The sequence below is a fragment of the Mixophyes fleayi genome, chromosome 7 (assembly GCF_038048845.1).
Source record: "Mixophyes fleayi isolate aMixFle1 chromosome 7, aMixFle1.hap1, whole genome shotgun sequence".
Classification (NCBI taxonomy): domain Eukaryota; kingdom Metazoa; phylum Chordata; class Amphibia; order Anura; family Limnodynastidae; genus Mixophyes; species Mixophyes fleayi.
Window position 1 is genome coordinate 135,704,590 of NC_134408.1, and position 21,746 is coordinate 135,726,335.

The window sequence follows — 21,746 nt, forward strand, 5'->3', positions numbered from 1 at the left end:
GTCGGGGTGATGAAGGCTTGTCATATGGTTAGAATTTCCAGTAAGATTAGGGATGATCTGGTCATGTGGCGTTTGTTTTTGGAGAACTTCAATGGGGTTTGTTTGTGGTTTTCGCCAATAATGCGGAGCTTCAATTGTTTACGGATGCGGCTGGCTCGTCTGGTTTTGGGGCGTAGATGAACGGGGGAGTGGTGTGCGGCCGCGTGGCCTCCGTCGTGGCATCAGGAAGGGTTCACAAGAAATCTTTTATTACTGGAATTGTCCCCAATTATTGTAGCGATGGAATTGTGAGGAAATTGCCTAAGAGATAAGAGTATAGTTTTTTGGTGCACGCTATCAACAACCAGAAGGCTACCTCCCCTCCGGCGCTGAGGCTATTGAGGCATCAGGTATTCAAGTGCTTATCATGTAACATTATCTTCAGGTCGAGGCATGTACCTGGGTCTGATAATGGGATTGCAGATGCTTAGTCTCGGTTTGATTGGTTGAGGTTTCGTTTGCTAGCCCCTGAGGCTAAGGAGTCTGGTGTTTCATGCCCTGATTTTGTCTGGCAGATTATAAAGCCGGGATAGCGGACTTGGCAAGGCAGTCGATAGCGCCAGGTACCTTGAAGAAATATCAGGAGGCTTGGTCATCATGGGAAGGGTATACTGCATCAAGGCAGGCCGCAGGTAAGACTGATCAGCAGCCCATATTGTCTTTTGTGTGGCATTGTTTTCAGGTGGGTAAGTCTCAGCCTTACATGGTGTCAGCATTGGCAGGTATTTCATTTTTTTTGCAGTTGCACGGCAGGCCAGGCGTTACTAAGCAGATGCTGGTTCGCAGGGCAGTAAAGGGCTGGGCTAGGATGTCCCCAGCGGTGGAAGACAGACGTAGGCCCATTGATAAAGTATTATTGGCAGGGCTGATCAAGGTTATACCGCTGGTAGCTAGCGATGTCTTTGAGGCTGCTTTGTTTAGGTTATCCTTCTCAATGGCCTTTTTCGGTGCTTTCAGAATAAGCGAGTTGGTGGCATCTTCCAGGTGGGCATCCGCGTCAGGGTTACTTCGTAGGAATGTGGTGGTACAGAGCGATGACTTGGCATGTAAAATACATAGGTCAAAGACAGATCCACTGAGTAGAGGGCGGTGGATTACCTTGATTCGGAGCGGAGACAGTACAGTTTGTCCAGTTGAGCTGGCTAGGTTGTATGAGGGCATGGCCCCCTCCCCGGGCGATAATTGGTTTAGGCACCATGACGGTTCCCCCCTTATGAAGTACCAGTTTTCAGCTGTTTTCAAGAAGTGCGCTGCGAAGCTTGGCTTGAATATCGCATATTATGGGACACATTCATTCAGAATAGGAGCAGCTACCGTAGCGGCTGAAGAGGGTGCTTCAGAGCAGGACATTAAGAAGTTGGGGAGGTGGAAGTCAAAGTGTTTTATGAAATATGTTCAACCACCTGTGGCATGGTAGTGTGTGGGCATCAATTCCGGGAGGTTGACCCATGACATAGGTTGCTTACCTTGTTGAAAGGAGGCGCAGAGGGTTTCGCCATTTTCTTTTCTTCAGGGGCCTGATTGGCTGTTGGCACCCCGGGGTTTCTGGTTTTACCTCCGCATGGGTCACCCTATCTTACACAAGCGGTGGTGTTTTCCTTCTCGATAGTTATTAAACGTGTTTTACGGCTCTGGTTGACACACATATCAATCCATTTTACAGGTTCCCGTCAGGATGGCAAAAATATTTGGTTGGTGGGTCATTCATTCATCTTTTGGGCTGGTAAAAGTGGGCCCGCTCATAGCTAGGCCAGATACCCCCAGGCAAGTTCAGTGAGGTGGATAGGTCGCAGGGGGCTCGGTTGGGAGTCGCTATTGAAGGTTCTAAGGGATAGCGAGGTCAGGTTTGGACGCCTTTCGGTAATTATAATCCACCTCGGGGGCAATGACTTGGGCAAGTGGAAAGGTGTAGAGCTGATAGTGAGGATCAAAGCGGATATTGGAGCGATTAAACGACATTGGCCAACAGTACACCTCATCTGGTCGGACAACATCCCTAGAATTAACTGGAGGGGAGCGGACAGGCCAGCCCGTATTGAAAAGGCTCGCGGGAAGGTTAACAGGGTGGCGAGGAGAATATTCTTAGAAATGGGGGGCGAGTTTATCAGCTACCCGGGCATCAGAGCACGTTTCACAAATCTATATAGGCCTGATGGGGTGCATTTGGCAGATACAGGGCTAGAGTATTTCAAAGAGCAGATCTTCAGAGTTTTGGCTATGAGAGGTCAGTTGGTGGCGGGCTTGGGTTCCTAGCGGGACCCAGCTGTGGAGGTAAGCAGCCCAGTCAGCAGACAATTTGGTCACACTCATGACGCAGTAGGCACTCTCCCCTTAAGGGGTGAACACTTAGGGAGTATACCCCTTCGGGGTTATGGGGCTCCGCTTGGGCGGGCGGGCCCCAGCCGTACCCAATCTAGTGGGGCGGAGTAGATAGCGCATGGGTGTGCCTTAGGGGCTGATTGGTCTGCTTATATTGGCCACCTCTTCTCAATATATTGAATATTTCAATAAATTACTGACCTTTCATTTAGCCAAAACAAAGTCTCTGTGTCTTTATTTCATAGTGGTATGTTAACTCATGTCAGTAACACTGTAAAGGTAAAATGTCACCCATTAAGCGGATTATTAGAATACCATACTATTGTATGTTCTCCTCTTCAGTACAATGAGAGCACCTATGTATAACTTTATCCAGCATGCAAAACAACAGATGTAGAGGTGCAGTTTGTCAGTCATGTTATATATATTTATATAATGTCAGGGACATTATCCATAATGCAAGAAGTAACGTATGTTTAATAACTGAGAAGAACATTGCTAACACAGACAAAGGAGACAATTAAAGTCTATCTAGGCGTAATTTCTAATGTGTCCTCCTCAGCTTATCAATACACAGCCCACCTCCACCCCCTCATTTCATCAGCATACAATACTCCAGAGATTACTGCCCACTCTGTCCAAATAACAGCAGCAGCAGCAGCAGTATACTGTAAGTCACTAAGAGATGTCTCATTTACCGACGTCTCTCCTGTTATGCTGCAAATGTCTGCTTACATAATGCATTATGCTCATTTCACAATTCATCATTATTTCTCTACACCTAAGTCAAGGCCGGTACACACGCTGCCTTCGCTTTTACATCTCACAGGGTTTAACCCGTTCTCGCCAGACGCTTCCAGTGCCGATTCACTGACTGCTTTTCACACTTCTTGATGTATAACATTCAGAGTTATAGCACCTCATCCTGAACCAGTATGACATATAAATATAGCAAGCACACAATAGACACATATAGGCAGATTGGTATAGGCACGGCGCTGTACCTAGGCATAGGCATCCAGGGGCGGCTGGGCTGGGGGTTAGGGGGGGGTATCTGCCTCCTGGGACGGTCCCATAGTGGGCTATCTTGGGCTGGATCACTGGGCCACCTGCTTTTTTTTCCTTTAAAATGTTCCTTGACCCCTGGGCTAAAATTTTCCAGCCCTCCCCTGTTGGCATCCCATATACAAACTACCATAAACCTTTGCATTTGGGTTGTGTGCACTTTAAAAGAGAAATGTTGTAATTTGTAAATAGTATTATATCTACAAACAAGGTAAACAACTAGTATTACTAGTTTACACCTTCATAAAAAATAGATTTTTTTTGTAATGGATTCCCTTAATTTTGCTGAGCCAAAAACTTGCTACCTGAGACAGCAGCCTGCGGAGCACATTTTATGGGCAAATACTTTCCCAGTTTAAATGGGGCACTAGTGTAGACAATGTGCAGTGTGAGGAGGTAGGAAAAGCAGTGGACATCCTGGTATGGTGATGCAATGAACATGTTACAGAAACGCTGTCCAAGTTTTACATAAAGACCACATGGATTTTAGCACTATGACACTGGTGCAGTGTGGACACACGCCAGTTTGAGCAGCGTATCTTGTGTGAAATCGTTTTGCACATGTTCAGAAAGTGATTCATGCAGATTTGCGTGATACTGCCGTTGTCGCCATCCTGTGCCCGGAGAGGCGGGACTTCTAACGTAGGTCAATTAGAGTAAGGTTATGGTCACGCAATTGCAAACAGATGAAGCCCGGGGAAAAGATGCATATTTGCCTGAGAATCAGTTTGTGATGGGGGGGGGGGGGGGGCTTAGGGACAGGAGCAAATAGTGGATGATGATCATGATGATGGCGATGGCCTCCAGCACTAATTAGCTGCTTGTGATTGGCTGTTTGTGATTGCGTATGGCTCAATATAGAGGAGTAAATAAGTTATTGCAGCCAACCATGCATCAGGCCCTTGCATGTCTTTGCGGGATGACTACTATTACAAACAATGATGGCACAGAGCAGACTGTATGAAGGCTGTCAGGGATGGCCACGAAACGCCCAGGAGAGTAGCCCAGTTGGACACTTGTTAAAAAATAACTTAAAAAAAGAAAGACTTTTCCCCTGGGTAGCAGTGCGGTGGGGGCCCTTCCATGGGACCCTATCCATTTCCTTATGACTGCCTCTGTTACAATATATTTATATCTCCTACTCATAACATGATAGAGGATGGATGTCGATCCTGGAAGAACGTGGGGCAACAAACACGGTTTGGGGGTTGGGGGCAAAAAAGTTGGAGTAAACATGGCACATGTCCAATGCACCCTCCCAGCTGAAAAGTGTTTGAGTCCTGCCCAGTGACTTCACCCTCCCAGGGAACGCTGGGCTCAGAAATATGGCAGCAGGAACTGTAAGAAGGGGACGGGGTCCCACTCAATGCTGATTGTTCTTATTTATCAAGCAAACAAACAATTTGGCAGTACGGTCATCATAGCAATGAGACTCCCCACCTTTTGCACAGGAACAGAGCAGGGTGTGGATAGAGAGCGCCAATACGAAGCTCAGTATATTTGTACTTCAAAGACCCATTGGGAGTAATTTCAAAAATGTATATATCATGACGTTATTGGCTTGTATGCACCCACCGGCAAACATTACCATATTCATTGATATATCATTTTGGCTTCCTCCTTTTATTTGCAGCCATGAACTCATATCAGACAGAGGGGTATCTTCTGTCGTCCTGGGATACAACACAAGAGAGCACTGTATAGCTGTTTTCTATCCCAGTGCAGTGGAAATAAAACAGTTTACCTGCTGATATCAATGCACAATTGGATTCTGCCTTACCCTTTCCCCTTGTCCGGTAAAGTCTTCTTTCTTCTGTCCGTCTGATCCTGATGCAGTTTACCTGCTGGAAAGCCGCTTAAGGTCCTCTTCGCGATGATCGGATGTCCTTTCAAGACCTTGACAAGGTCCTGAAAGGTCCTTGACAAGGTCCTGAAAGGACAATCGGTCATCGCGAAGAGGACCTTAAGCTGCTTTCCAGCATCAGGATCAGAAGGACAGAAGAAAGAAGACTTTACCGGACAGAGGAATCATCTGACAGGGTAAGTGCTACTACCCCTGTATAAGACGCACCCAGTTTTTAGACCCAAAATTTTGGGGAAAAAGGTGCGTCTTATACATGGGGAAATACAGTAATGTGCCATGTGACTGTGGTTGCCATGGCAGCTCCCCCCTCACCCATCCAGTGCGTGTTTTAGTTAATCTCTTTGCAGTAGCACAGTTGGAATAAGTTGATATAACCATCTTGGAGGAGATCCACAAACAATAAAGTGTTGGTGAGGCGGCTGAGTGCTTCCATTCATACAAAAATAGTGGAAGGGGATACTGTACCACTTTAAAAATGTACCGTGCCTAATGCCTCAGTGATATCACTAGTTCCTAGTGAAATGGTAGGCAGCATTTTTCTAAATATTTTTTGTAAGGACTACTTTAAAGACCACCCCCAATGAACATTTTTAGTTATGGCTTATAGTGTCTTTTCATGATGATAGGTGACAACCCTTTTGTTGTTGGCTATATCCCAACAATATATGATCAAAAGGTTGGGAGAACTCCATTCTTCCATACTGCTAAAGCCAATTTACAAACTGAAACAATTTTAACTTGTCTTTTTACACTGCTTGTGTTTAACCTCCTTTACCAGCAACGTCTGACACAGAAGGAGGAAAAGCCATATGATTTTATGTGTGATATTTACAGCCGCTCTGAAGCAGCCAGTAAAGCATTAAACATTCAGCGGTTCTCCCTATGTTGTTGCTGTTCACAGGGTGAGGCCATCTTTCACAGCCTACAGAAAATTTAATTCAAATGCTGCACAATCATACAGGTAAAGATTACAGTGGAACCCGTACTTACTCCGCGGGATACTGTTACATATGAAAGCTAATTGATCCTCTTCAATTTGGAGCAAATAATTTTCCTAGAAAAGCCGGCAAATAGCTTGAAAATAATACTAAGTACTTTCTTAACGCTCAGACGCATGGCTTCCAGTCAACAGTCAACATTCCCCCCTATAAGACCTATGCTGTTGGTTTTCCTGACCTGTACTTCAAAGTTCTAGATCAACTTATATACCAGTGTCCATAAATGAATTTACCAGCAGAGCCCATACATTAATACACCAGCAGTACCATATATAGCACCAGCAGTGTCCATACATTAATACACCAGCAGTACCATACATAATACCAGCAGTACCATACAATAATATACCAGCAGTACCATACATTAATACACCAGCAGTACCATACATTAATACACCAGCAGTGTCCATACATTAATACACCAGCAGTACCATACATAATACCAGCAGTACCATACAATAATATACCAGCAGTACCATACTTTCATACACCAGCAGTACCATAAATAATACCAGCAGTGTCCATATATTAATACATCAGCAGTACCATACATAATACCAGCAGTACCATACAATAATATACCAGCAGTACCATACATTAATACACCAGCAGTACCATACATAATACCAGCAGGGTCCATACAATAATACACCAGCTGTACCATACATAATACCAGAAGTACCATACAATAGTATACAGCAGTACTATACATTAATAAACCAGCAGTAATATACAATAATATACCAGCAGTACCATACATTAATACACCAGCAGTACCATACATAATACCAGGAGTACCATACAATAATATACCAGCAGTACCATACAATAATAAACCGACAGTACCATACACAAAACCAGCAGAGACTATACATTAATGCACAAGCAGTACCATACAATAATATACAAGCAGTACCATGCAATAATACACCAACAGTACCATACACAAAACCAGCAGAGTTCATACATTAATACACCAGCAGAACCTTTTATTAATACACCAGCAGTACCATACATAATACCAGCAGTGTCCAAACATTAATACACCCAGTAGTACCATACATAATACCAGCAGTACCCATACATAATACTAGCAGTACCATACATTATTATTATTTTTATTATTATTTATTTATAAGGCGCCACAAGGTTTCCGCAGCGCCGAACACAGTACAAACAATGGACAGTACAGGGAATAACAGTACAGAACAATAAACGAGTAATAACGAGACTTCAGATGCTCCAGGAAAATCAAGAATATTGAGGTTGGAGCAGAAGAGAAGGTAGAGAGACAGGAGGGATAAGGGCCCTGCTCATTAGAGCTTACATCCTAAAGGGAGGGCAACAGACAATCGGCACAGAGGGAGTCAGAGGAGGGGAGCAAGCGCACCCTTTTCAAAGGAGGATCCAGGAGATGAAAGCGAGCATGGAAAGAGGGTTAAGTGGAGGGCTGGTAAGCCTTGAGGAAGAGATGAGTTTTGAGGGCCCGTTTGAAGGAGCACAAGTTAGGGGATAGACGGATGGAGCGAGGGAGGTCATTCCAGTGCAGTGGGATGAGGTTATTAGAGTGGAGGAGAGGCGACGGTATACATAATACCAGCAGTGTCAATACAATAATACACCCACAATACCATACAATAATACAACAGCAGTACCATACATAATACCAGCAGAGTCCATACATTAATACACCAGCAGTACCATACATAATACCAGTAGTATCCATACAATAATACACCAGCAGTACCATACATTAATACACCAGCAGAGTCCATAATACCAGTAGTGCTTTTACATAATTATATCACCAGTGCCCGTCCAATATTATGCCAGGAGAGTAGTATAGTGCCTATACCTCAGTATTCCAGCAGTACTATACATAATACCAGCAGTGTCTATACAATAATACACCAGCAGTACTATACATAATACCAGCAGTATCCATACAATAATACACCAGCAGTACCATACATTAATACACCAGCAGAGTCCATACATTAATACACCAGCAGTACCATACATAATACCAGCAGTATCCATACATAATACCAGTAGTGCTTTTACATAATTATATCACCAGTGCCCATTCAATATTATGCCAGTAGAGTAGTATAGTGCCCATACCTCAGTATTCCAGCAGTACCATACATTATAGCAGCAATGCCCATATATGGTTATGATAACAGCACCTTTTCCTACAGGTCCACAAATAGGTGTGTTAGAGGTCACATGTGGTTACCACAATCAGGGCTGGCTCTTCCAGCAGGCGAACCGAGGCAGTCACCTAGGGCACTAGGGTTTAAGGGGCACCTAATTTGTGACTTATGTCACTGATTTAATGTCTATTCTTACTGTTGCACCCCCTCACTAAGTGCTGGCCGCTGACATGAAGGGGCAGCAGCTGACAGCGTCATACCTGTGCCTATGGGGGTCGGGGAAAGGGACACCCGATGGTAAAGGGGGGACAGTGCATAACTGTAAAGGGGGGGGGACAGCTAGAATGACAAGTCAGCACGTGCAGGCCCTGACCACAAGATTACTTCTGCTATTCCACATCCTTGGCAGAAGACTAACAAGTCTATTTATTATAGGACGAAAAGTCCTATCTCCGCAGAAAATGGGTGTTTTCACCAGGGACAGGGCTTTCCCAATTGTGCACATTCGTCAATGACCCTTTTTGATTCTTGTCTACATTACATCTGGCTCAGGATGTTGCAACCACTTTGCTTGCTCTGTTGCTGATGAAACATCATGAGGCAAAAATTTAACTTGGTCATGATCAGTCCCTCGTGCCTTCCAGGCACTAGGCTATCACCTAGGTTGCCTTGTACTTTTTCAATACCAATGTTGAATTGTGAAAGCATAAAAGAACTGAGAAGTATAATATTTGAATTGAGAGCGGAGCTGGGTGAACTAAAGAGAGAAGTTAAACTGGAAAATGAACAATACAAATTAGTTCCTAACATACTTGTTTAATAAGAAGGACATATTGTTTAATTCCCTTTAATAAGTTAACTAAAACTATAACTTATTTACCGATTTAAATGTTCACCTGATAATATTATGTTTGGTACAGGCCATAAAGCAAAATTAGGTGAAAAATTAGTTACATCTTTACAAGCCTTTTAGAAAGTCCCAAAAAATTCTAAGTAACTCAGGAGTCATAAGGTCACCGTATGTAAATAAAGCCAATTATTTATCAAAAGCCTACCTCATTCCATCAAGACCAAGGTTATAAGATAAAACCAGCTCTAGATCTATGAGCATCTAGGAGCCAAGGTGAAAAGGGAGTGGACAAAAGCATTTTTTGTAGTGCCTTTGAAGGATACAAAATCCATCCAATCAGGACACTCACCCTCTGCATATCAGGAATGGTGCAGCCTATCAATTCACAAGCAACCTGTGACATCACTGAGGCACCTCAGGCCAAGGCCCTGGACCTTAATGAATTGATTGGCTGCACAGTAATGAAATTGGTTCAGTCCAGGGGTGGACCTACAATTTTTACTCTGGTTGATCCGCCAATGCTTCAGTCCAACCTCCATCGTAAGTAGGTGACAGCACTGACATGTGTTAGTGCAGCACGGTGGCTTAGTGGTTAGCACTTCTGCCTTACTGCACTGGGGTTATGAGTTCAATTCCTGACCATGGCCTTATCTGTGAGAAGTTTGTATGTTCTTCCCGTGTTTGCGTGGGTTTCCTCCGGGTGCTCCGGTTTCTTCCCACACTCCAAAAACATACTGGTGGGTTAATTGGCTGCTAACAAATTGGCCCTAGTCTCTCTGTCTGTCTGTGTGTGTGTGTGTGTGTGTGTGTGTGTGTATATTAGGGAATTTAGACTGTAAGCTCCAGTGGGGCAGGGACTGATGTGAGCGAGTTCTCTGTACAGCGCTGCGGAATTAGTGGCGCTATATAAATAAATGGTGATGATGATACCACGGAAAGTTAGGATATTGGGGCATATTTATCAAGATGTGGCTCTAAGAATTATTTTTTGCTGACATTTATCTGGATGGTAAGATATCACTTACTGCAATTTAGTAAGAAAATATCAATACTCAGTTGCCCCATGATACTGGCCCAGAGCCGAGCAGTGGTTTCAACAGCGGTAACCATTTGGTATATTGGGTGAACCGAAAAAAAGATCTACCGCTGGTAAAAACTCCCGTTGCCACCGGCAATACACTTATTGGTTCTATTTTACCTAGTGCCATGTGTTATTTAATATCCACTTAGAAAAGGAATCTCAGACATCTATGAAAGTAGCAGGTATCAACTTTATTAACTAGCTCCTGACACAAAATATCTTATTTTCTAGGCTACATGAAAAATTAGTTTCAATCTAGTAGAGCATATACTCTCTCTCCTCCCACACCTCTCTCCCAGCACATCACCCACATTAATCATAGTGTCCGCTGGGGTTTTAAACAAAAAAGAAACAGCTACACTTAATTCCCAGCTAAATATCATAGAGTGAAATGCATGAGAATCGCATATTGCTTTTCTCGCCTTCAAATTCTCTATTGCATTGCTAGTTTATCGTGTTTTTTTTTTGTCTTTGTTCCTATGTGCACGATTAATGCATATATTGTGATTTATACATAGATAAGCTCTGAATGGCATCCAAGCTGTTCGAAAAATTATACTGTGTGCACAGACAAATGCAAGAATATAAAGTGTAACCGTTGCCTATAGTGGTTTCAGTAATTTTCTAAGCTCAATCAATATTCATGAGAATGCAATTTACCAATGCACTAGGAACGAAATACCCCAAATTTTCCACACTTTTAAATGGTGCAAGCGCCGCTCCGCCAATCACTAGTAGACACTCAGGCCACATCTAATCTGCATACCTCCAAATATTTAGACATCAGGACAAAATAAACCCTGCCCCCCGCCCAATCTGCCCCAATCCACTTTTGGGTGAAACTCCGCCCACTTACATTCCCAGGTCTCTGAATTATGATAGTTGGGAGGTATCATATGTGTAATGTGACTACTGGATGAAGCTTACCAATCAGACCAGGTCATATCCTCTTCTCAGACCTTTCTACTCATCTGCTTAAGAGAACATCATTGGAATTCTAGTGTATTTTGGAATGCAAAATAACATCTGTCACTTACACAGTGGAGGAAGCCATTTTTGTGAGGAGCCTATAATCATGAACATACACCACATTAATTCGGTAGGAACCAGCAGTGGCGGATCCAGGGGGGGGGGGGGGGGGGGCGATCGCCCCGATCGCCCCCCCTAGCGAGGGCTTGCTGCCGGCGGCTGCACACTGTGCAGGTCCGTTCGGCAGTGATAATGTGCTGCCCGGCTGCTCTGATTGTGTTTTAAACACAATCAGAGCAGCGGGACAGCACATTATCACTGCCGAACGGACCTGCACATACTGTGCAGCCGTCGGCAGCCTTAGAAGTTAGAAAGGGTGCGGGGCCTAAATGGCCCCCCCTATATCGCCCGGGGTAGAAAAAAATTCTAGATCCGCCCCTGGGAACCAGTGACTTCACTGAAGTTCTTAATTATGTCTTAGGTGGTCCACTTTCCTGGAAAGGCCACAAAGTTTTAAGGACTGTGCTCTAGTCACCCTGCACATACATATTTTATTTTGGATATTAATACTTTATCATTCATATATTATAAGCCATCACCATCACCATTTATTTATATAGCGCCACTAATTCCGCAGCGCTGTACAGAGAACTCAGGCACATCAGTCCCTGCCCCATTGGGGCTTACAGTCTAAATTCCTTTACACACACACACACACACACACACACACACAGACTAGGGTCAATTTGTTAGCAGTCAATTAACCTACTAGTATGTTTTTCTAGTGTGGTAGAAAACCGGAGCACCTAGTGGAAACCCACACAAACACGGGGAGAACATACAAACTCCACACAGATAAGGCCATGGTCGGGAATTGAACTCATGACCCCAGTGCTGTAAGGCAGAAGTGCTAACCACTGAGCCACCGTGCTCAATTTTTTTCTACGTATTTATTTGATACACGAGGGATACAGAAAATTAGAGCTGTAGGTCCAAGAGTGTATAGCACGGCACAAAAAAACATCCTGGGGAGGAAAGGGGGTGGAAAATGCCAATCCTAGTCTGAGTGTGGCCAGAACCTGACTAATTTGAAAAATGCCTCTAGGATGTCATTGGAATGGAGTGACACAATAGGCTACAATCTCATGAATATTGGATCAGCCAAAATGTCTAGTCCACCAAAATAACTGATGTCACAAGTTAATCAAATTTATAAGTTGAATTTAGTTCAGCATTAGAATTGTCCAGTGTGGTCACATGATGTGGTCACATGATATGGTCACATGATGGAGAGTTGATGTTTCCATAAAAACAAATGCTCATCATGCAACTATTGGCAATGTTTCTATACAAAGTTATATATTAAGTTAATATATGCCTTTTTTCACTGTCTACCCAGCCATTTTTTTCTCCTTATTCTTTTGGCTAGAGACGACTTTGAACGACAGGTATCTGGGAATATATCACAGGCATCATATAGCCATAAGGGAACCTTTGAATTTATTTTCAGCCTACTATTTCACAATTTATTTCATGCCACCACCCAGAGAATTGTCTATCAAAGACCAAATTTGGCAACAGTCTCCATTCAGATGCAGGATTAGAAAGGGAACAGAAGAGATAAAAACCGATAGCTTTAAAATCTTAGGTGTCTATTATTACGCACCTATCAATTTACACCTATCGGTGGAAATCTGAAATTTTAATGGTAAGTTATTTCTGCACCCAACCATATGCATCATACACAGTCGAGCATGTACAAAACAAAAACAGATTAAAAGATAAAAGTAAAATGCTTGACGCTCAGGGGTATAATCCTAAATAAAGTGTCAAGGGTGAACTATACAGTAAGCATGTTGGAACACTGTACCCTTTGCATGAAAATTGTGGACATTGCTATTTTAAATAGTGAGCACAGATTAGATGAGGGTGAAGATAACTGTAGGTACTGAGATAAACATGTAGAAGATATTCATAGATTACGGAACATTAACGTATAAACAAGAACTCTTCATACTGCCTTCACATATACCACAGCATATAGAGGAAGAGAAAAAAAACACTATGTAATCAGTAAATATAGATTAAAAAAACAAAAGGGGAATATTTTAATCCCAGCAAAAAATGATATTAACGTGACCATTATATTATACCCTTACATATGAACACGAAGAAGCTGTAAGAAGCTAAAGTCATATTTAGAGTCCAGAGTCTGGAAAAAATGTAGACCAGAATATAGGATAACAAATAGGCCAGGGGCTCAAATTGAGAGTTACGGCATAGGTAGAAGTAAGCCGGATTCAGGGCAGGTACAAAGTCAGTAATGAACTGGATTTGGTGGACAGGTAAACAACCAAAGTTTAACAGAAGTGGAAAGCAACAAGTTAGATAATTGGCAGAAACCCATTAATCTGAGAAAGAGAGATTGGAGCAGGCGGAGCCAGAAGAAGTGGACCAGCTGAATATCAGTCACAATGAGGTGGACACATGGCTAGGAGAAGGCCCTGTCCAAGAATTTTTTTTAGGTGGGGTGTCCCGACTGACCCCATCCCCTTTTTTCCAGATGATCGGACCTGTCAGCAGCAAATTTAAGGTATGAAGGTTGCTGCTAGGAGGGGGGGTGATTGCCCCCCTCTGGATCCGCCAGTGGCTCTGTCCAACAGCTAAGATAACGTTGCCAGTACCCATGAGGAGTCTGGCAGCTTTAGCTCTTCGTACAAACCCTTACGGCAATATGATAGAAATATGCTCAGTTTATCACACTCAGCAATACGCAGCATGTTGTAACCAGCAGTCCCCAGTATATTACATTCAATGCTGGACAGCCTATCATGTCCATCATATATTACTTTATTTTTCACAAGTTAATGCTTACAAAGTAATAAACAATCATTGCACACAACTCACAACAGAGACTGAGTAACATCATATCAGATTTTTATGTATAGATAAGACCAAGGGAAAAGAGAGAGATGGGAATTGAAAGGAGGACAAAATGAAGGACAAGTAGAAGACAGAGAGGATCAAAGGGGTTGGTCTCTCACATAGGAGTTGGGAGATGGATGGGTGAGTAGCGATAAATGAAATACGAAAGGAATTAAAGTATTTTGTCCAGTTACCATTAATGACTCTACTGTAAAACATGAATATTCTATTATGGGGTCTCCTTCTTAGCATAATATTGGTAATATTATGGTACATTCTGGTAAATTAGGTCATACATTGAATTCTAGGGTGAATGTCATTGTCAGGACTGACCAGGTGTCACCCCACTGAGGAGGAGACCAAATCTTTATACTCAAAGGACTCCTTGAATCTTTATGCTCTTTATGCTCACATGACTCTGAGATCTTTATACTCACATGACTCCGAGATCTTTATACTTACATGACTCCAAGATCTTTATGCTCACATGACTCCTAGATCTTTATGCTCACATGACTCCTAGATCTTTATGCTCACATGAATCCAAGATCTTTATACTCACATGACTCCGAGATCTTTATACTCACATGACTCCTAGATCTTTATGCTCACATGAATCCAAGATCTTTATACTCACATGACTCCGAGATCTTTATACTCACATGACTCCTAGATCTTTATGCTCACATGAATCCAAGATCTTTATACTCACATGACTCCTAGATCTTTATGCTCACATGACTCCGAGATCTTTATACTCACATGACTCCGAGATCTTTATACTCACATGACTCCGAGATCTTTATGCTCACATGACTCCTAGATCTTTATACTCACATGACTCCTAGATCTTTATGCTCACATGACTCCAAGATCTTTATACTCACATGACTCCTAGATCTTTATGCTCACATGTCTCCGAGATCTTTATACTCACATGACTCCGAGATCTTTATACTCACATGACTCCTAGATCTTTATGCTCACATGACTCCTTCATCTTTATACTCACATGACTCCTTCATCTTTATACTCACATGACTCCTTGAATTCCATTTGTGGAACCATGTAGCAGTAAATGCCACCTGCTAAGATTGAAACCTAAATCTCCATGTTAAGACCCACTACTTGACTGAAAGCCTCTCTTTCAGAGCTTTGTTGATAACAGTCAGAGCATTCACTCCCCACTTCCTGGAGCCTAGTGGAGCTATAGAATGTGGGCTATTAACTGAACCACCCAGGGCATCCCTTGTAGCCGAACCTATCATTGGATCAAGTGCCTGTGGCAAGCTGTCAACAAAGTCCTGGGAGGTAGGCTGATATCGTTCAATATTCCACACTGGGGGACAATCTCTAAAATGCTGAGGAAAGATACTGTTTTAGAGGTGTCTGTTGTGCCCAGCATGTTAGCAATGACCAACATGGTATAGACAGCAATGTCCAGCATGTTATAGCCAGCAATGTCCAGCATGTTATAGCCAGCAATGACCATCATGTTATTGTCAGCAATGACCAGCATGTTATAGCCAGCAATGACCAGCATGTTATAGTAAGCAACTGGCAGCATGTTATAGTAAGCAATGGGCAGCATAGTATAGCCAGCAATAACCAGCATGTTATAGCCAGTAACGACGATCATGTTATAGCCAGCAATGACCAGCATGGTATAGCCAGTACTGAACAGCATGTTATGATCAGCAATGATCAGCATGTTATAGACAGTAATAACCAGCATGGTATAGCCAGTAATAACCAGCATGGTATAGCCAGCAATGACCAGCATGGTATAGCCAGTAACAACTAGCATGTTATAACCAGTAATAACCAGCATGGTATAGCCAGTACTGACCAGCATATTATGGTCAGCAATGATCAGCATGTTATAGACAGTAATAACCAGCATGTTATAGTAAGCAATGGGCAGCATAGTATAGCCAGCAATGACCAGCATGGTATAGCCAGTAACGACAAGCATGTTAGAGCCAGTAATAACCAGCATGGTATATCCAGTACTGACCAGCATGTTATGGTCAGCAATGATCAGCATGGTATAGACAGTAATAACCAGCATGTTATAGCCAGCAATGACCAGCATGTTATAGACAGTAATAACCAGCATGGTATAGCCAGCAATGACCAGCATGGTATAGACAGTAATAACCAGCATGGTATAGCCAGTACTGACCCGCATGTTATAGCCAGCAATAACCAGCATGGTATAGCCAGTAACAACAAGCATGTTAGAGCCAGTAATAACCAGCATGGTATAGCCAGTACTGACCAGCATGTTATGGTCAGCAATGATCAGCATGTTATAGACAGTAATAACAAGCATGTTATAGCCAGCAATGACCAGCATGTTATAGACAGTAATAACCAGCATGTTATAGCCAGTACTGACCAGCGTGTTATAGACAGTAATAACCAGCATGTTATAGCCAGTACTGACCAGCGTGTTATAGACAGTAATGACCAGGATTCATTTCTGAGACTGTGAGTGATCTTTTCCATAAAAACTGTGGGATAATTTTTCCTTATGAGGAATAATTACATGACATGACTGGAACACTATTGTTTGCAGTAAGACAATTCTCCTTATTTCCCTCTGGCGAGTGTCTGTCCCAGTGGGACGGTTTATCCTGTGATTGCAATTTCTCCTCTTCTTTTCTTATTTATAATAATTATTTTTCTTATCTGTGCTTCTCTGGAAATTATTGTTGAAGCTATAAAACTAAACTTTGAACTAGTTGCTGAGATAATGGGAAACACAACTTTTTAGCGTGTGGTCCATTCTTCAATGGAGAAAGGAGAACTGTCTGTTTTACCAGTGGTCACCACTAGCCTCATAAACCCTATGGCCAGCTAAGGGCACCAGTGTGTGTAGGATGGTAGCCCACCTGCAGAAAGTCCACATTAATCTTAGCAAGTGCTGATCATCTAATGAAGTGGAGCGATATGAGCTGACACTTTCATATACAGCTTTAAAGAAGCATAAATTGAAAACTCTACGCAAAATGTTACTATTTTTCCGCAGCTGTGTTGAGCTTTGGGCTGTTTATAATTTGCCATACAGTAAAAAAAACAAACAAACACATACTAGAGGCTTTACCTGCGCTATAACATGATATCTGACCTGTATTTATACCGTAAATGTGCACCACTGAAAATACCTTACCCATAATTGTTTATTATCCTATTGTATCCAATTAATGTTTATTATGTTCTTCCTTTTGTCTATACATGTTTACCAAGTACTGTCTTCTGTCTATAAATAAAACCAGGACTTCCCCCAAAATAAAAATAAAAAAAATAAAAAAATATAGGCAGTTTTCTAGGAAGAAGGACCCGGCCGGCCTAGGAGTGTAACATAATAAGCAGCAGGTACCAAGTGGTGGAAACCAGGTTAGTATTAATTTGCATTTTATCTCATTGACACCCATTACTAATAATTAGTGTTGGCTTGAGTTGTGCTTTAAGTGGACTAAACTCTCCTTAAAAATACATGCCTAGCTTTAAATTCCATATATAAGACATCTCTTGGCTAAGTGGTTAGCACTTCTGCCTTACAGCACTGGGCGCATGAGTTCAATTCCTGACCATGGCCTTATCTGTGAGGAGTTTGTATGTTCTCCCCGTGTTTGTGTGGGATTCCTCCAGGTGCTCTGGATTCCTCCCACACTCCAAAAACATACTAGTAGGTTAATTGGTTGCTAATAAATTGACCCTAGTCTGACTGTGTGTGTATGTTAGGGAATTTAGACTGTAAGCCCCAATGGGGCAGGGACTGATGTGAGTGAGTTTTCTGTACAGCGCTGCAGAATTAGTGGCGCTATATAAGTAAATGGTAATAATAATAATCTTATGATTTTCACAGCGTTAGCTTTTGCTAATGTCACGCTGACACCTCTGACAGTGGTCAGTACTGTGCTGGGTACAGTGAAATACCTGTTAGCGAGATCAGTCATGTAGAGTTGCCTATCTGCATGTCAAAATTGGAAAGTATCCCTATTGCTGTAACCAATAGCCCTTGTGTAGATAGCTTAAGTAATACTGGATATTGCTGCTAATAAGGAAGTGTATTTAAATTAGTTATGAGGCAGTTAAATATGGTAGCTTGCAGTGAACAACTTCTGGATGAGAAAGCAGAGCTGTTCTAACCATTACAAACACAGAAAAGACATATATTTTATAGTTCACTCTCCTCAATAACATTCAAAATAGTCATTGTTTTGGGGGAGAGGGGATTAGTTTTGCTTTAAGTACTGTCTATAGGGCCCGGGTTAATTTAATTGTGAGATTAAATCCCATTAGATTAGTTAAGAAAAAAACAAGTGATTTTATGAGATTAATCACATGAATTGAATTGCCCAAAGAGCTGATACACACAAGCATTGAAACGCCATGCCTGGTAAAAACTAAGGCAAAACCTTGTATTTTGCACTCATTTTCAACACAGCATTCAGAGCGCGTTCTCAAAGCCTCACGGCAACTGTATTATATACTTAATGAGCGTTTTCATATTGTATCGAGCATTAACGCTCATGAACCCTGCAGAAAATGTTATAACTGACGGGAATCTTGCCAGAAAGTGAGTGTATACAGGTCCACTTGCTTACGAGAGGTGAATACCCGATTTATTGCTTGAGTGTACCAAGTCATAGACCACAAATCCTTCTTGTGTTCTCTATTTCAATTGAACATTTTGTGCCCAAAGTCTCTTATAATGAATCACTTGGGTTATCACACACTATGGAAGAGATTATTAAGTTACAGTGTTGCGTGATCATCTCACCACACAACCAACCTGGTGTGTAGCAAAGCGTATAGGAAACAATCAGTATCAAAATGTGCGATCTCTGTTTTGTGGTAAAATTCTTTAGATTGCGCAACTAACCCTAAATATTTATTGTGTTTCCTGCTCTGATTGTCATTTTCATTGTTACTAATACAATAAACTGTTGTTTTGCATTCTTTAGAACATGCTGTCAAACTCCTTTAACCTTTCTGTGGGGGCTCTTTTATCCCACGTTCAGAAGCAATATTTTATCACACCCTAAATTACAGAAAAACCTCAGTGTATCATACTTCAAATTTGCACAATAGGCCTGAAATTTGTACCATGGCTCAGATACAAATGATTAAATAAATAGCCTAATTAGGTTGTTTAATGAGTCATAACAGGCCAAGGCAACCTGTGGCTGGACAGCGGTAGTGGAACCACAAGTCACACCCTGCTTGGAATGCTGGGACTTGTAGTACCACAACAGCTGGCCAGCTACAGCTGACTGACAAGGTGTGCTGGATCTTATAGTACCACAACAGGTGGTGAGCCACTTTACCTAAATCTGCCCAGAGGCTGCTGGGACATGTTGAGATTTGTAGTTCCACAGTTAGCCGTATTCTGATACATAACCCTAATATAGTCCAATCGCACCTGTAATACAATGGATGCCACACACAAAATATGTATAGTTAGAAATAAAATGTTGCTTTTGGTTTTCCCTCCAAGAGCTGCTGCTGCTGCTACACAAAGACTACATCTCCGGAGACTTGGTCCCCCCCCCCCCCCCATCCTCCTTCCCATCCTCTCCCTGGATCCTGCACATCCTTTGCAAGCAGCTTTCAAGTCCCCCTGTCTCCTCCTACCAACCTCACCTTCTACATTTAAATGCAAAACACTCCAATAACGTCTAATTCCGTCAAACACAGAGGGGAACTGGGAGACGCAGCTCCTCACTGGTTAATATTGCAGGAGATGCTAAATTTGTGCGAGTACCAGCAGCTGACATCAGAAAACCACATTTTATACTGTAGCCTGATTACTGCTGCTGCTTATTGGAGGAAAGAGCGCAGTACCACGGCTGATATGTAATCTTATCCGCTCCCCTGTGGTTATCACACCAGTAAGTTTACACATCTGCAATGACGTACATGCTGGACTCATTTATGAAAATCAATGACTTCTTACATAACATTCCTTCCATATAGCTCTCAAACAATGCTGCCTTGCTGGTTCCTACAAGACTCCCACTGTGCGTCCGCTGAATTCTAAACCAATAATCCACACTTAGAGTCCCAAGAGTCCCTATTGCATCTGTCACACTGGCCTTACAGAGGGGGCCCTTCCACCCTTAATATCAGAGGCACATTAATTGCAATACTATTATTTTAATTCAAAAACAGATACCTGAGCACAGTGTAGACATCATTGTAATGGTCAGTGTTAAAGATGTGTAACATTTCTGCAAATCCAAGACAATGACCACTCTCTTCTAACACAGGTAGTTTTCTATCCATTTTTATAAAACTCTATTCTGTAACCACGTTTAATTATGCAACAATTCACCAAGATTTTGCATCTAAAACACATGTCCAAATCATAGATGTACATTTCCTTTCAATATTTGGATATATAACCCAGATGCTGTCAAATCTTCACCCCTTTAAAAAAATATAGAGAACAGCAAAACTGAAAAAAACCCTGGATTATGAATTTTTCTGGTTAATAACATATAGGATGGTACAAAATCATTCAGATTGTTATCACAGCATCTATCCCTTTAGCTGCTGCACATCCAGTCTACATCATTCTCTACTGTGCACAAGCTGAAATGATGAAGAGGAGAAGAATCGCTTACCGCCTCCGAATCTTCAAACCCATGTAGGTACAAATTGTCGTACATGGAGGTCTAGGATCCAATGCACCTCTCAATGCAGAATCGAAATAGCTAGCACACCACAGCTGAGAATGCAAGGCCTCAGGAAGACACCAAGCCTGCACTGTCAATTTTGTTGTTTGGATCCCCCAGTCAAGATGCTGTTCATTCATATTATAGAGGGAAGGTTATCCCTAGAGGCAGTTCAAACCTGGCATTTTTATCTCTCTTCCAAATTCAGAGCATGAAAGCAAAACCCTTCCCCACCGAGGACTGGTGAGAGACCCAGGAATGTGCCCTGTGATTGGCTAGAATCTCTCAGCTGGATGCTCATTTGCTTTGATAGTAAGATGACGAGCAGAAGGTCTATACTGTAAAATGCAAGAATCCTTCTCTGGATTTTTTTTTCCCCCCCTTCTCTCCCTGTTAATTCTTACTTAGGACTCACCATTTTTTAAAACGCCTGAGAGTGCAGAAAAAAACAAAACCCCACACTATTGTATTCTGGTTACATCTAGCACTTAAATCCTGCTGCTGCCAAGAATTGCTCCAGTTTAATTCCTATATAACGTGGTGCACAGTGAAAGAAAATATTAACAATTAGTCACAAATTATTCTGCACGTTTGATATGATTCAAAGTTGCCTGTGGGAGTATCTTTAGTTTTCCGTGCACATTCACGGTGCTACAGAGATGGTGCTGTAGCTGCTCCATTAACTTTTCATTTTATTTTTTAAATGTATATATTATAAATATATTTTTCATGATTATAATCAACCTGTCAGAATAATTTGTATGGAATATAAATGTTAAAATATGTAACAG

At 42.1% G+C, this 21,746-nt stretch overlaps 1 protein-coding gene across 1 annotated transcript in view; it reads right to left on the bottom strand.

The window, feature by feature from the left end:
* Positions 1–21,151, bottom strand: part of CACNB4 (calcium voltage-gated channel auxiliary subunit beta 4) — a 70,693-nt gene extending 49,542 nt beyond the window's left edge. Inside the window, exon 1 of the mRNA XM_075180880.1 lies at positions 20,905–21,151. Coding sequence (XP_075036981.1) covers positions 20,905–20,949 — 45 coding nt within the window. The 5' untranslated portion in view covers positions 20,950–21,151. The remainder of the gene's footprint in view (positions 1–20,904) is intronic.
* Positions 21,152–21,746: the final 595 nt, after the last annotated feature.